The sequence below is a fragment of the Neomonachus schauinslandi genome, chromosome 5 (assembly GCF_002201575.2).
Source record: "Neomonachus schauinslandi chromosome 5, ASM220157v2, whole genome shotgun sequence".
Lineage (NCBI taxonomy): Eukaryota > Metazoa > Chordata > Mammalia > Carnivora > Phocidae > Neomonachus > Neomonachus schauinslandi.
In genome coordinates, this window is record NC_058407.1 from 17,204,919 (window position 1) to 17,222,148 (window position 17,230).

The 17,230-nt window shown below is 40.0% G+C and overlaps 1 protein-coding gene across 1 annotated transcript in view; it reads left to right on the plus strand.

Annotated features, from left to right (window-relative positions):
* ALDH1L2 (aldehyde dehydrogenase 1 family member L2) overlaps positions 1 to 17,230 on the plus strand; it is a 59,359-nt gene that overhangs the window by 17,952 nt on the left and 24,177 nt on the right. Inside the window, exons 5-13 of the mRNA XM_021687697.1 lie at positions 1,507 to 1,672; positions 3,524 to 3,625; positions 4,061 to 4,150; positions 4,956 to 5,090; positions 6,224 to 6,349; positions 6,920 to 7,011; positions 8,773 to 8,920; positions 14,926 to 15,045; positions 15,643 to 15,770. Coding sequence (XP_021543372.1) covers positions 1,507 to 1,672; positions 3,524 to 3,625; positions 4,061 to 4,150; positions 4,956 to 5,090; positions 6,224 to 6,349; positions 6,920 to 7,011; positions 8,773 to 8,920; positions 14,926 to 15,045; positions 15,643 to 15,770 — 1,107 coding nt within the window. The remainder of the gene's footprint in view (positions 1 to 1,506; positions 1,673 to 3,523; positions 3,626 to 4,060; positions 4,151 to 4,955; positions 5,091 to 6,223; positions 6,350 to 6,919; positions 7,012 to 8,772; positions 8,921 to 14,925; positions 15,046 to 15,642; positions 15,771 to 17,230) is intronic.

The following is a 17,230-nucleotide window of genomic DNA, read 5'->3' on the forward strand; positions in this document are numbered from 1 at the left end:
TCCCAGGGTCTTAGGATCGAGTCCCGCATCGGGCTCCCTGCTCAGCGGGGAATCTGCTTCTCCCTCTCCTTCTACCCCTCCCCCGTGCTCAGGCTCTCTCTCTCATGCTCTCTCTCTCAAGTAAATAAATAAAATTTAAAACAAACAGACCAATGAACAAAAACAAAGTATATGAATATTTTCAAGCCTCTTGATGACATAATGCCAATTAATTCCTCAATATTTCTGAAAAGAGTGATTGATTGATTCATTGACTTAAGTTATGCTTGATTAGTATCTCCAAGATTTAAAAATTATTTAGGTCTTGAGCATGGATATGATGTATTACTTCACGCTCTCTTAATATTAGCCTAGCCTCTGATATGCTTTTATATGTATATGTCCACATATTCAGCTTATTGTCTGTATTATAAGCTCTTATGGGCCAACATTTTCTCTTAGGCTAAGCTTTTTTTTTCCCCCAAGATTTTATTTATTTATTTGAGAGAGAGAGAACGCACACACTTGTGCATGCCCGTGGGGGTGGGGGGGGGAAGGGGGACAGAAGGGGAGGGAGAGGATCTCAGATCTCAAGCAGACTCCTGGCTGAGTGCTGAGCCCTACTGGGGGCTTGATCTCACAACGCTGAGATTGTGACCAGAGCCAAAAGCAAGAGTCGGAAGCTCAACCGACTGAGCCACCCAGGCACCCCTAGGCAAAGCTTTATAGAACATAAAATGCAAAGAGTTGAATTAATCAACCATCTTCTACTATAATTTACCTAGACAATCTAGAGCTAATTCTAGCTCTGACTTATACCCAAATTACATAACCTAAATAAATAGTTATGAGAACTAATAAGTTCTCATCTACTGAGTATCCTCTGTCTTATTTTCCATTATCTTATTCTGTCTAATATAGGGCCAAGTACAATGTAGGAATTGAACCCAGGTGGGCAAAATTGCTTGATGCCTCAGTAGAAAGCTGACAACTAGCAGTTAATGAGTGGTAGTAATGACAGATTCTAGTGCCCTTTTGAGTGGACTAGAAGTCATTAATGTGTATTAACAAGAAAGACTATAGATATGGGAATGTATAAAATCGTGGTACTATTAAGTAGTGCTTTTTATGAATGCTGACATCTCCTGGCTGTACTGTTAATTTCTCACGGTAGTTCCCTCACTGTCTACTTTCCACTGTAACTACCTTGCACTTTATTTATTTATTTATTTTAAAAGAGAGAGAGAGAACTCACACATGCGAGGCCGGGGGGTGGTGGAAGGTGGAGTAGGGGCAGGGGCAGAGGGAGAGGGTGAGAAAGAATCTCAAGCAGGCTCCACACTCAGTGAGCCCAACATGGGGCTTGATCTCACGACCCTGAGATCATGACCTGAGCCAAAATCAAGAGTTGAGTGTTTAACTGACTGAGACACCCAGGTGCCCCACTACGTTGCACTTTAATATCACTAATTCATCGCTTTGTGTACATTAAACCAACATTGTAAGTTGAAGTTCTTCTTTTCACAGGACTCTAATTATGGGAGATAAGAAAGCTGGGTTTTCTGTTTTCTGGGCTGATGATGGGTTAGACACGGGACCCATCCTTCTTCAGAGGTCATGTGACGTCGAACCCAATGATACAGTGGATGCACTTTATAATCGGTTCCTTTTTCCTGAAGGAATCAAGGCCATGGTTAGTATATTTACACCATCAAGAAGAATTTAATAAAGCTTTAGCATTTTAGAAATATTTTTCTTTTATTGAGAATTTTCCCATATTAATTTTTTTAAAAGTATAAAGTTGAAAACGAAATTAGACTTTGTATTCGCCAATAGGATGGTATATTTAGAGTGGAAATCTTACCATTAAAATTTCTTAGTCTATGAAGCTTGTTCTTCTGAGAACAGTGATCAAATAGATGAAGTAACAATGAAACTGCTTCATTTATTTTGCCAAATACTTGAATCGCCAACCCTGTTTATAACAACTAATTGTAAAGAAGTGTACAGAATCTTAAGAAATTTGGCTATGGAATTTGGATTTCAAATGATTTGAACTCAGTCTGTGTAACAGGGTAAAATTTGGCATTGCTTTATTTATTCATATGTGCTCTGGGTAAAAAGCTCAAAGCATGTGCACCACAAAATAAAAATATATTAGCCCGTAAAAATATTGAAAGATAATTTCAGTGTCATTTAATGTTTTCTGAATTGAATATGGTATAAGTAGCCACACAGAGATGGACACTAAGATGGTATAAAGCAGCAGCTATTGATTTTGGAGGGAGGAGAGCAGAGCTTTGTTTGCATCATTTAATGATTATGAGAGTAGGACTTTGGTGTCAGAAAGACATCAAAGTTCTAATTCTACCGCTTATCTGTTCTATGACAATAGGCAAGTCACTTGGCCTCTTTAGCCTTGGTTTCCTTATCTGTAGAATGTGGCTACTACCTGACTTATAAAGGCTGCTGAGAAATTAAGTAGCCTTTGTGTAAAGCACTCGGCACACGGTCGGTGCTCAAAAATGATCCTTACAATCAAAATAGTATTATGTGTGTTCAGTGGCATTTGCTCAAGCCCAGGTCATGCACCTGATGATATCACAGCTAGAACTGGGTAAATGAATGAGCTATGAACTGGCCCTATTCTTAGGTTGCCCCTCCACATGCTCTTGGAGAGGTTGTTCAGCAGCCATGCATTCTGAGACATCCAAGAACTCAAGCTCACATAGGCCTCCCTGTGAAAGATTGAGGCTCTCAACTCAAGGCAAACATGAATCTGGCACAGAAGAGAATTCAGGACACATCCCAAAGGCAATTAAACTCATATGTAGATTTTAACTATTTTGTAATTCCAAGTGTCCTGAGCTAGAAAGCAAGTCGAATTACTTAAATATAACAATAATTCACTTTCTAGAATCATCATGATGAGTGGAAATCACTCACACAGACTTATCTTACAATTCTATTACTGAAATTCCCACTACGTCACCAAGGGGAGGTTGAAATTTGTTTCAACAAGGGAGTCATGTTTAAGAGTACCAGCTCAATATTGGCAGTAGGTAGACTTGGATGCAGATCTTGCTTCTGACACCCACTAGCTACCCCCATGATCTTGAGCCAGTTGCTTCACTTTTCTAAGAATCCGTTTCCTCATCTGTAAAGCTGGAATAATAATATCCACCTGGCAGGATTGGTGTCATGTCTACAAAGGATATTTTACATAAAGTAGCTATCACATTGCCTGGGACATAGTTGGAACTGAAGAAAAGGTAGTTATTGTCATAGTCTGACTCTCTGGACAGATTCTTTTATTTACTTACTTATTTATTAAAGTTTTATTTATTTAAGTAATCTCTACACCCAATGTAGGGCTCGAACTCACAACCCTGAGATCAAGAGTCACATGCTCTTCCACCTGAGCCAGCCAGACACTGCTGGACAGATTTATATGTAGCAATTCTGTTTAGCAGAAACTTCAGTTAAACAGACGATGCCATTATTGATCATTGGGCCGTAACATAAATCATGTTTTTCACTTTAGGTGGAAGCTGTCCAACTCATAGCTGATGGAAAAGCGCCTCGGATTCCCCAGCCAGAAGAAGGGGCAACATATGAAGGTATCCAGAAAAAGGAAAATGCTGAGGTATTTATATCAACTCAATAACACACCTTAATGGGGCTCCTGGGTGGCTCAGTCGGTTAAGCATCTGCCTTCGCCTCAGGTCAGGATCCCATGGTTCTGGAATCGAGCCCCATATCAGGCTCCATGCTCAACGGGAAGCCTGCTTCTCCCCTGTCTGCCATTCCCCCTGCTTGTGCTTGCTCTCTGTCTCTCGCTCTCTCTGTGTCAAATAAATAAATAAAATCTTAAAAAAAGAAATAACACACCTTAATGTTCTTGGCCCTTTACTTTTAAGTAGTTCCCAATGTACCATTTCCTGGCCAAAAGGTAGATCTCCAAGCCATCCTGTTCTATTCTGCCCCAACCATGCTTCCACCACTGATGGAGAGAAATGTTTCTATTACCTTTGACACTTACAGCATTAGGAGATTCAACCTGTGCTTTGTGATTTCCTAGATTTCTTGGGATCAGTCGGCCGAAGTTTTACATAACTGGATCAGAGGTCATGATAAAGTCCCTGGAGCTTGGACAGAGATAAATGGACAGGTATGTTCTAAGGACCGTGTGTGTGTGTGTGTGTGTGTGTGCGCGCGCGCGCACGCGCGTTACCTTTGTAAAAGGTATTACACATAAATCCACTTTTGCTGGGTAACCTGGGGCAGGTTACTTACCCATTGGGTGCTTTGGTTTCCTTACTGTAAATGGGACTAATAATAGTGGTTATAGATCACCATGAAAATTAAATGAGTCAGTACATGATAATTCATTGAAATACTTAGTCTCTGGCATAAGTATTCAATAAATGTTAACTATTATAGTGCTCAGTAAGTGCTAGCTAATAGTCATAGAATTATAATCACAAATCAATTAGCATCACATTCTCTCGGTTAGTCTGAATCCAGTGCTATTTCCATTAACTGACCCACAAAGCATGCTGTACTTCCCATCAGTAATCACACTGTACTGTAACAGTCTGGTTGCTCCCCACATCTGCCCTCACTGACCACCCCACCACCACCACCTCCACTCCCCTTTGAAAACCCTCGCTTTAGGCTGAGACGTCTGCGAGAACTTTGTGTCTCATTCACCTTTATATCAGTGTGAATAAATGATAAATGTCATCTGGATGTGAGACATTCTTGAATCTCTTCAGTTGTACCTTCATAGATTATCTCTTGCTTTGTGTCATTTCTATAGATGCTTGATACTGTCTCCCACATTGCGGTATTCCAATTTTATCATAAATGATAACACCAACTTGAGCTTGCTTGCAGGGAGTACTGCTTGCACACAGCCCTGTTTGCAGGTGTAACTCCCTCCCATCACAATCTGGGTTTGATCTCTTTCTTAGATGGTCACGTTCTACAGCTCATCATTACTGAAAAACTCTGTGCCTCCTGGAGTGCCACTGGAAATTAAAGGTGCCAAGAAGCCTGGTCTTGTTACCAAAAATGGACTTGTTCTTTTTGGTAATGATGGAAAAGCAGTGAGTGTTCAATATGGTCACCTACAAAGTGATGTTTTTGGTTTCCTTCTATGACCCCAGCTGCTAAGGGAATATCTTTCATGAGGTAATCTGGCTTTGCAGTGGAATATGGGAGGCTCGAGATATCTGTGCCTTGTTTCTCTCTGGGGATGAGCTGGCTCTGGGTGCCTGGATGAGAACAAGTCTCCCTGGGATGCGCCTCAGGGACTTGCACAGTCTGCTTTGTGACACAGTAGAAAGAGCTTGGAATTTAGTCAGGAAACCGGATGCAAACCATTCCTCTGCCACTTACCGGTCTTGGGGAGGATGCTTCTCCCCTCTGAGTCTTCATTTCTCCGTCTATAAAACAGAGCGTAGTCTCACCGGTCTGCGTTCCCACTCCTGGAGGCTGGCAGGATCAATACGATGGATGTGGGACTCTTTGGATGCTCATTGCCTTGCCTCCCATGCAGCACCCACTCACACTGCCCATGCTTGGGAGCAGGGGCTCTTGGCTTCAGGGGACTCTCTGAAGAAAGCAAGGGGAATTTGCAGGTTGCACATATATTCTGGTAGCATGCAGGGTAGATCAATAATTAAAATTGTAGGCTTCAGGGTCCAGCTAGGTCTGGGCTGTAACCCCAGCTCTGTGACTTACTAGCTGTGTGGTGTTGGGCAAATTACTTAACCTCATTGAGCCTCCATTTCCGTATCAGTAAAATGGGGATAATAACGGCACCTGCTTCCACCAGGACTTATGAGATTAAATAAGACACATACATACATACCTAGCACCATGCCTGCTGCAGAGTAAGTGTTCAGAGGAAGGCAGAGAGGAGGTGGAGAACTGATCATTGTAGTAGTGGGAAGAGGAAGAGGAGTTATAATAAGCCTCAGTCTAAATATATACATTTTTCAGTAGCTTATTATCCATTTCGAGGTGTATCTACCCCTAGACTTCACTTTCTCCTTTCTGCTGCCATTAGTAAAATACCATTTCAGTCCTTTTACACATAATGGTGAGTGCTTTCACCCCATATTTTTGTATTTGCCGAATACGCCGATCCTTGTATTCCTATAATATATGACACCGACCTCACTTTTGAATTGTCCTAATCTTCCGTTCTTCTGCTTGTTTTGTTGCTATTTTGTAGCTGATGGTGAGAAATATGCAGTTTGAAGATGGAAGAATGATCCCTGCTTCTCAGTACTTTTCAGCCGGGGAGACATCGGTGGTAGAACTTACAGCCGAGGAGGTGAAGGTGGCAGGGACCATCAAGGTGAACATGTGATGTCCTTAATGTTACTCTTATCTTGAAACTGAAACCATTTTGTAACTGGACCATCAGTCTTCAGAGTAGTGAGCATAGCACTTTCTTGCCTCTTTTTTTGTATGAGCTGCAGTAGGAAATTAACTCCAAAATTTGTATGCAAATTTATTTCTCACTCACAGAATTATGCAAGGCAGTTCTAGGTCGGCATGGGGGTGAGGGGTGAAGCTGGAATGTAAGGATTAGGGGTGGAGTCATTCGGGGACCCAAGCTCTGCTATTTTCAAGGTCACCGTAGGGGTCATCTACATTTCAGACAGCCAAGAAGGGCAAAAGAGCACAGAGAATTGTGTGAAGGAGGTTTTTCATGGGTCAAGGCTAGGAGTCAGGTTCACTTCCACTCATATTCATTGGCTAGAAGTCTGTCACATGGCTGCATTTAACTTGAAGAGATGCTGAAAAATGTAATCAAGCAAGGTATCCGAGATGAAAAAAAGTAGTTTTGGTTGAGGAGCTGGCCAGTTTCTGCCACTGTGTTCTTCATGGCACGTCCTTCATAAAAATTACCCTTGCTGTACAGGTCATCTGGGCTGGAATTTTAAGCAATGTTCCTGTTATTGAAGACTCCACAGACTTCTTTAAATCTGGAGCCAGCTCAATGGATGTTGTCCGGTAAAACAGTCACCCTGTTGACTCACACCCCTCCCCTCCAGATTTTGACTTTGACTTTGAAAATCCAATCCAATACTTTGTTCTGGATGTTATCACTTTACCATACCCACTATACTCTGTTTCTCTTTTCTTCCTCTTTTTTGGATTGTTTGTTTCCATGGTCAAACACATATATTTGTTCCTTCCTCTTTGTTGCTAGCCAGGAGTTGTTTTCATATGTCCTATATACCTAGAAAGCCAATGCTTGTAATTGTTTGTTTCTTTTTAAAAAATTTGTCCTCACATTTCTTAAATAATTTTCCTCCAATACGGCATTGGAATGGGAAGTTCTGGCTGAGAACGTTTATCAGGAATTACCTACATAGTCTGATTCAGAAGGATACCCGACGTTGATCATACTTCCCCCAATATCTTTTTTTCCTATCCCTCTAAATTACCCAGTAAGATATATCTAGAATAAGGACTATCAGGATACTTGCAAGAGGAAGAATAATTACCCTATAGTCAGAATTTCTCTATAGAGGTTTATGGCAAGTTGAAAGAGCTAGAGTCCTAGAACTCTCTCTTTTATGGCAAAATAAATAAATTAAATTAAATAAAAGGTCTGTGAGGATACTAATAGCAGAGAGTCTTGCAGAGATATTTTTTTGTTGAGGGCCACACTACAGCCATTCGCTAATTAAATAAAGAGTGCTGCTCCTCATGTCAAAAAAAGTGAGTGTTCTTGATGATCATTCTGTTTATTCGCTTATTCACTCATTTATTCCACAAAATTCATTGCATATGTACTACATATCAGGAACAGCTTTGGCACTGGGAATACAGTCATGAACAGGACAAAGTTCCTTCATTCATGGAACTTTTATTCCAGTAATCCAAATAATCATCTCCAGAGCAAATAGTATTATCAAAGTCAAGAGTTTTGGTTCCTCAAATTACAAATTTCTCAGCTATGATTCACGAGTTCCCCGAAACTTCTAATTTGCTCAACTAAAGATTTCAATACTATACTGTTAATGCTATTTTTTCGCTAGCAAGATACTCCTCAAGAATTGCCCATTTTCCGCTTAAGTATCTGAATTACTATAATCACCTGATACTGTTATCTTGAACGGCCAAAGCACCTCATCTCTCTTGGAGAAGAAATGACTGAACAACAACCATGGTGGTCTTTCTGTCCTGCATCTATCACAAGTGCTATTCCAGAAATGGCAAATAACAGCTATAATTTGAAAAATTAACAGCAAAAAATCAAAGCATCGGAAGAGACTTCAAAAATTATCTTGACCTAGTACATGATTCTACTTAGTAGCTACACTAACCATGTACAAGCACATGTTTGTTTCATTCTTATACATGATCTGGAGACAGTATTATACCATATGACTTTTGTTTCATAATCTTTACAGTTAGGGACTTTATTTCTCATTCCTTGCTTACCTTTGAAAGGGAAGGAACTGATTTTATGTGCCCCTTATTATCTTGCTTGCAAGTAGGTAAAATGTTTTTGCCTTGGTTTCTTTTACTTTTAGCCATATACAAAGTTAAAAACAAAAGAATATCCACTGTCCTTCAAGGCAGCTTTTTAATTTTGTTCTCCTGGTCTTATCCAATTTCTCCAAGTATTATCATGGAAGATCTCATAGGCTATAAATAGGCATGTGACATGTCTTATCTCAAAGCAACTTGACAAATGTAATAATATGGTTCCCCTAAACCCTTTTAAAAATGTAAGTAATGTGAGTTGCTTCTTACTTTAAGGCTGGTTGAAGAGATCAGACAGAAGTGTGGTGGGCTTCAGCTACAGAATGAAGACGTCTACATGGCCACCAAGTTTGAAGACTTCATCCAAAAAGTTGTGAGGAAACTGAGAGGAGAAGATCAAGAAGCGGAGCTAGTCGTGGATTATGTAAGCTTCTCCATGCTGCCTGAAATCTACATCATTAAGACTCATAAGCTATAAGGGAATGCTATGCCTTTTGTTCATTTGTTTTTACATTTATGACCTTTTTGAGATAGCTATTTTATTGAGATAAAATTCAGACACAATAAAATTCACCTTTTTAAAAAAATATTTATTTATTTATTTTAGAGAAAGAGAGCGTGAACGAGCAGGGGGAGGGGCACAAGGAGAGGGAGAGAGAGAATCTCAAGCAGACTCCCTGTGGAGTGTGGAGCCTGACATGGGGCTCAATCCCAGGACCCTGAGATCATGACCTGAACTGAAATCAAGAGTAGGCCAACAGAGCCACCCAGGCACCCCAAAATTCACCCTTTTAAAATGTACAGTTCAGTGGTTTTAAGTATATTCACAGAGTTGTGCAACCATTACCTCTTTCTGATTATGGAACATTTTTATCACCCCATAAAGGAACCCTGAATCCACTGACAGTCATCCTCTGTTCTCCCCCCCCCCCCCCCCCCCCCAACCACTCACCCCTTTTTTTCTCTGAGGATTTGCCTACTGTAGATATTTCCTATACATGGAATCACACAATTTGTGGCCTTTTGTACCTGACTTCTTTCACTGAGCACCATGTGGTCAAGGTTCATCCACGTTGTCGTGTGTGTTGTGTACTTCACTCGTTTTTTTGGCCAGGTAGTATTCTGTGGTATGGATATACAACATTTCGTTTATCCATCTCTCAGTGAATGGACATTTGGGTTGTTTTCACTCTTTGGCTATTATAAATAATGCTGCTATGAAAATTCATGTGTAAGTTTTTGTGTGAACACATGTTTTCAGTTCTCTGGGGTATATACCTAGGAGTGCAATTGATGAGTCATATGGTAACTCTTTAACTTTTGCGGGAGCTACCAAGCTGTTTGCCAAGTGGCTACACCATTTCACTATCCCTGTAACAATGTAGAAAGGTTCCAATTTATCCAGGTCCTCACCAACATTTGCCTATTGTCTGTCTTTCCTATTTTAGCGGTAGGTGTGAAATGGTATATCATTGTAGCTTTGACTTACATTCCCCTGATGACTAATGATGAGCACCTTTTCATGTGCTTATCGGTCATTTGTATATCTTCTTTGGGAAAATGTGCATCCAAATCCTTTACTCATTTTCTTGGAATATGTGTCTTTTTAATGTTGAGTTGTAAGGGGCCTTTGTATATTTTGGATACTAGAGCTTAATCAGATATATGATTTGTAAATATTTTCTCCCGTTCTGTGGGCTTTTTGTCACTTTTTTGACAGTTTCCTTTTTTTTTTTTTAAAGATTTTATTTATTTATTTGACAGAGAGATAGCAAGAGAGGGAACACAAGCAGGGGGAGTGGGAGAGGGAGAAGCAGGCTTCCTGCTGAGCAGGGACCCCAATGCGGGGCTCTATCCCAGGACCCTGGGATCATGACCTGAGCCGAAAGCAGACACTTAACGACTGAGACACCCAGGTGTCCCAAAGAGGAAGTGATTTTAGCTGCAATCTAAAGGATTGCTAGCCATGCTAATAGAAATTTTAGGAGGGGGGCTAGGAAAAGAAGGAGAGAGTATTCCAGGTAGGAGTTAGTCCTAGCTACTTTAACAAAAAAGGTGGGGAGGGGATTTTGAGGAATTGAAAGAAGTTCAGTATGATGTTTATATTTCTTTTAGAGCACCTTGTTCATTGGTCCCAATTGGGAGTTTCTCTCCACAAACATGGTAATGTTTCAAGGTATCTTTTTTTTTTTTTTTAAGATTTTATTTATTTATTTGACAGAGAGAGACACAGCGAGAGAGGGAACACAAGCAGGGGGAGTGGGAGAGGGAGAAGCAGGCTTCCCGTGGAGCAGGGAGCCCGATGCGGGGCTCAATCCCAGGACCCCAGGATCATGACCTGAGCCGAAGGCAGACACTTAACCACTGAGCCACCCAGGCGCCCCGCTAAAGTCTTTTTTATTAAAGCATAGACATTGATTTTTTAGACATAATGCTATTGCATACTTAATAAACTACAGTGTAGTGTAAATATGGCTTTTATGTGCACTGGGAAACCAATAAATTCATTTGACTGGCTTCACTGCAATATTCTCTTTATTGCAACAGTCTGGAACTGAACCTGCAATGTCTCCGAGGTATGCCTGTATATGTCTTGTCTTGCCCTTTTTGCTCCTCTATTTTTCCTTTCCTGCATTTTGTTTGTATTAAAAATAGTCTAGTGTGCCATTTTAATCCCTATTGTTTCTTTTACTATAGATTTTTAGTTAGTTTCTTAGTCATTGCCTTGAGGATTACAAGGAACATTTTTGTTTAAAACGTTCCAGTTCAGATTAAGGTCAACCTAATAACAATAGTAAAGAAAAACTTTGCTGTAATTTAGTCTGCTCCCTATCCCCACATTTATGATATTATTGTCATACAAATGACATCTTTATACATTGTAAGCCCACCGACATAGTTTTATAATCATTGCTTTATGCATTTGTCTTTTAAATCAGATAGGAGAAGAGTTAAAGACAAAAATACATGTATACTGACTTTTGTATTTACTTTTTATCAGTGTGCTTTATTTCTTCATGTAGATTCAAGTACTGTGTAGGGTTCTTTCATTTCAACCTGAAGGATACCTTTTAGCACTTTTTGAAGGGCAGTATGCTAGCTTCTCTCAGTCTTTGTTCATTTGGGAATGACTTAATTTCTCCTTTGTTTCTGAAGGGTGTTTTTGCTGTATATGGAATTGTTGGTTGGCAGTCTTTTTCTTTCAGCACTTTGAATATGTCATTGTATTGCCTTCTGGCCTGCATGGTTTCTGAGCATTAGTCATCTATTAATTTTATTAAGGATCCATTTTATGTGATGCGTTGCTTCTCTTTTGCTGCTTTCAAGATTCCTTCATTATCTTTGGCTTTTGACCATTTCATTATGATGTTTCTAAAATGGATCTCTTTGAGTTTATCCTACCTGGAGTTTGTTGAACTTCTTGGATGTATGGTTTAATGTTCTTCATCAAAGTTGGGATATTTTCATTTGTTATTTCTTCAAATATTCTTCCTGCCTCTTTCCCCCCTCTCCTCTCCTTCTGGAACTCCCATTACGCATGTGTTGGTACATTCGATGGTGTCCCACAGGCCTTCTTTTGTCTTCCTGTTTTCAGACTGGATAGTCTCTTGACCTATTGTCTAATTTGCTAGTTCTTTGTTCCTCTTGCTTGAATCTACTGTTGAGCCCCTGTAGTGAATTTTTAAAATTTCAGTTGTTGCACTTTTCAGCTCCAGAATTTCTCTTTGGTTCTTCTTTTAGAATTCTTACCTCTTTATTGATATTCTCTATTTGGTGAGACACTGTTCTTTTACATTCCTTTAATTGTTTAGACATAGCCTCCTTTAGTTATTTGAACATATTTATAAAAGCTTATTTAAAATCTTTCTCTGATAAATCCAGTGTCTAGGTCTTTTCCAGGATGGTTTCTATTGACTGTTATTTGTCCTATGTATTGGCCACTCTTTATTCTTTCATGTTTCTTCATGTATCTTGCAATCTTTTGTTGAAAACCAGCCATTTTAAATAACAGAATGTGGCAACTCTGGAAATGGGACCCCTCCTTTCACAGGGATTACTGTTGCTGGTTGTTGTTGCTTTTTTCTTTATTTAGTGACTTTCTTGGACGAATCCTGTAAAGCCTGTATTCTTTGTTGTTTGCCACCACTGAAGTCTCCGCTCAGCTAACTAAGTCATCAGCTGATGATCAGACATTGATTTCCTTAAATTTCTTGAACTGCTAAGTCTCTCAGCCTTCACTGAAGGACTAAAGTAGTTTGTGCAGAGCAAGCTCTGAGTCAGGTCAAATAAAGACAAACATGGAGTATAGAGCTTGACATTGGGAAGCTCTGTGGAGATAAGGCCTCTTGGGAGCTTCTGGGGACCATTTGTCCCCCTCTGGTGACTAACAGGCTGCTGTTTTTCACAGCCACCATAGTTGTAAGGATGTTGGTTTTCAAGTTACTGCAGAGCTGTCGAGAGAGAGATAGGAAAGAGTAGGGCAGTTAATATACCACAGAACTCACTGTGCTTACAGAGATTCAACTATTTTTCTTGAATAAATGGATTCTTTCAAGCTTTTGGTTAATTTCCAGAGTCATGAGAAAAATGATTTTGACAATATTTTCTAATGTTCTTGTGGCTTTTATGACCTAGTCTACTATTCCAGAAATGCTCCTCATCCATGTGTTTTTAATAAAATTTAGGTAAATTTGAGGGCGCCTGGGTGGCTCAGTTGGTTAAGCGACTGCCTTCGTCTCAGGTCATAATCCTGGAGTCCCGGGATCGAGTCCCACATCGGGCTCCCTGCTCAGCGGGGAGTCTGCTTCTCCCTCTGACCCTCCTCCCTCTCATGCTCTCTGTCTCTCATTCTCTCTCTCACAAATAAATAAAAAATTTTTTAAAAAATTAAATAAATAAAATAAAATTTAGGTAAATTTGGGAAGCAGTTTAGCATCCTCTGGTTAAGAACACGAATTTTGGTGTCAGACCCACCTAAGGTTGAATCCACGTAGCATCGCTTACCAGCTGTGTGACCTGTGGCAAGTTACTTCGCTTCTCTAAGCCTTGGTTTCCTTATATATTAGATGGGACAATAATAATATCTACCTCATAGGATAGTTGGGAGAATCAAACTAGATAATGCATGTAAAACACTTAGCGTATTTCCAGAATGATGAGTTTACAGAAGTGAACTATATGCAGAGACTAGACACATCAAGTCAGATGAAGATTCCTTCATTATATCCTATATAAACACAACAGAAATATTTCATAGAAGTATTTCTTATCTGTGGGATAAGAGTAGATACCATCTTGATATTTTTTGTTTCTTTTTTAAGCATTATCAATTTCTCTATATGAAATTATACTTTTTTTTTAAGATTTTTATTTATTTGAGAGAGAGAATGAGATAGAGCAAGAGAGGGGGGAGGGTCAGAGGGAGAAGCAGACTCCCTGCTGAGCAGGGAGCCGGATGTGGGACTCGATCCCAGGACTCCAGGATCATGACCTGAGCCGAAGGCAGTTGCCCAACCAACTGAGCCACCCAGGCGCCCGAAATTATACTTTTTATACCTCGTGCCATTATGAAATTTTATTCTAATAATGCTCTTTCACATATGTTTTCTCAGTTATTCCTCATAATAACTGTATGAAGCAGGTAGCATTATCCTCTTTTAATTTTTTAAAATATTTTATTTATTTATTTTAGAGAGCACACACGTGCAGGTGTGGGTGGGGGGAGATGGAGAGAATCTCAAGCAGACTCCCCGCTGAGCGGGGTGCCCACCGGGCCTGATCTCACAGTCCTGAGATCATGACCTGAGCCAAAATCAAGGGTCAGTCGCTTAACCCACTGAGCCACCCGGGCACCTCTCCCCTTTGCATTGTTGAAAAAACTGAAGTTCATAGTAGTTAATGGACTAACCTAAATTCATTCGCTAGTTAACGGTACACAATAGAATTAAGGCAACACATTTGTAAGAGAGAGAGAAAGTGAAAAATGGGGAAGGAACTTAAAGAAAGAAAACTTAAAATGGCAACATTGTAAAAGGAAACTTAATCCACAAAGGCAATTTCAAGGATACAAATGAAAGCAAGGGCTGCGCTCCATAGATGTTGCCACTAGATGGTGCCGTTTCCATTATCTGGAGGTCTTTTGAGTTCTCTCATTTGTGTAAGGAAGAAAATCTGAGGTATTTATTTATATGGCCCAACCTAGAGTACTTTGGTCGTCAGAGATGCTAGCCTCCTTGGCTCAGTGGCCAATCTGAGCATCACGAGGCCCAAATCTTACATATGCTGGTCTCTTCTGGAGAGTAGGAACTAGAATCCTATAGATAAAACTTCTCCCGCTGCATTAGTGAGTAAACTTGTTTATTGCTATTTGGCATCAAATGGATAAGCAGAGAAATCCACTGAACCTATTAATATAATTCTCTATCTTAGGTTTCGAAGGAGGTCAATGAAATGACAGTGAAAATGCCATATCAGTGTTTCATAAATGGACAGTTCACAGATGCTGACGATGGAAAGACCTATGAAACTATCAACCCAACAGATGGATCTGTGAGTAAATTACTTGTGTGTGCAGGGACTACTGGTTGTGACTTTTTAATTTATGCACAGTTGTAAAACTGACAGTCTTAAGAAGTTAGTTTATTCTATCACTTTGCCTCTGAGCACTTACTCTAAATGCACTCCGTGTATTTCTTTCAACTGTTCAATTCTAGTACTGGCCACTAACTATAATCACCTGTTTTATTGGATGACTATTTCTGATGAATTTAGACAGATAACTATACCTATACACATCAGAGGCACACCTTCCATAAAACTATATGCAGAAAAGAATTTTTGGACTCTGCAAGCTCATGGCAAGAAATTCAGCTTCCCTAAGCACTAGGAGAAATAAATATATTCTTCCTAAATGTGTCTTTCCATGGTGTAGGGTGACATGAGAGGTCCCAAATTTCAGGCTAAGGATTTCTGTGTTAAAATGGTTCTTTACTATGCTACTGAGTGTATTGATGTTCCACCATAAATTCTTTGGGTTTTATAAGTAATACTCTATTTTTCCTATTAATATGATATTAATTTCAAGAAGCATATTTCTGTATCTCTATGTAAATGACCTATAGCCTGTTTTTGTTTATCTTGAAACAGACGATATGCAAAGTATCCTATGCTTCTTTGGTGGATGTTGATAAAGCAGTAGCTGCAGCAAAAGATGCCTTTGAAAAAGGTGAATGGGGAAGAATGAATGCAAGAGAAAGAGGAAGATTGATGTACAGGTGTGGTTCTTAAAAACACAGATCTGCTCTCTAGGGATATGGGCTAACATTGTCCCCCAAATATTCTAGTATGCACCTATTATACGCCTTCTGTTGTTTACCTCATATAAAATTCCATATATGTGAGTTCCTGGTTTTTGTATTATTGTTTGTAACAGTCAGGGTTCCAGTTGGCAAAAAAGTTTAATAAAGAACCATTTATGGAGATGTGGGCAAGGCCAAGGGGTAATGAAGTACCCAGTTAGGGGCAGCAACAGGGGGAAGCTATTAGTACTCTAGGGTCTGGGACAGAGGAAGGGGCTATTGCTGGAATCTGGCAAGATCTGTAGCTGTAGAAGACCACACTCCAGTGGTTTTTGGTGGAGGGACACAGCAGCTGCTGAACCACAGCCCATCTGTGAAGGAGCTGGGGAATGGAATCCCCAATCGCTTTCTCTCCCGGGGGTGCTGCCCATTGGCTTCTCATTAGTCAAGCCCAGTGACAGAGCATGGGAGCCAGGTGATGGAGTCTATAAAGGTCATCCTCCCGGATCACAGAGCAGTGTGGAGGATGGATACAGAACAGCAAATGGGGAATATGTAGCACTTTGTTGTTTTCAAAGACGAATTTTAAATCCACTTGACCTGTAGGGAGTAGGAGTCAGGAGGAAAAATACTAAGGCCCGGAAAGGGTATTATAAATCAGTAACCGAATATACCAAGACTAGATTCAAGCATAAATTCTCTTTTCTACTGAATTTCTAGAGCCAAATAGCTGACCTTGGTCAAAATATCTCTTAGAGTAGGATATGGAAGAAACATTGAGGGAGAGGGCTTTCCCCCTTTAACTGTTGTTAGAGTTATTTTATCTCTCTAAACCTTACTTTCCTCATTCATACTCTGGTCACAATAATACAAACCCTGCAAGTTATGTAGTGAGGCTTAGCAACAAGTTTGCAACAGATGAGGGCTTGCACGTGAACATAGGTTTTATTATTCTTCAGTCACAAAGTCATCCATATGTAAGTATTTAGTAGTGGTGGTTCAGGTCCATCCTTTATCCTCAATTATGAAATCCAAAGAGCTCCAAAACCCGAATACTAATTGGTTTGAGTGCTTCAAACTCATTTGTTGCCAAAAGCTGATCTGAACCAACATGAATCTATTTATAATTTAGAATAGTCCAAAAGGAACAACTCAGAGAACCACTAAAGGATGGAAAGAAAACCAATGGTTGAGGGGAGCACAAAAGATGAATTTTGACTCTTTCAGAGCCATTAGACAATCCTTGACTTATCTTGCCACGGAATCTGGACACCTACCAGAAATGTGTTGTGGTGTCTGTAATTCACCGCATGTATTTCTTTTTTTTTTTTTAAAGATTTTATTTATTTTTTGACAGAGAGAGACAGCGAGAGCAGGAACACAAGCAGGGGGAGTGGGAGAGGGAGAAGCAGGCCTCCCGCCGAGCAGGGAGCCCG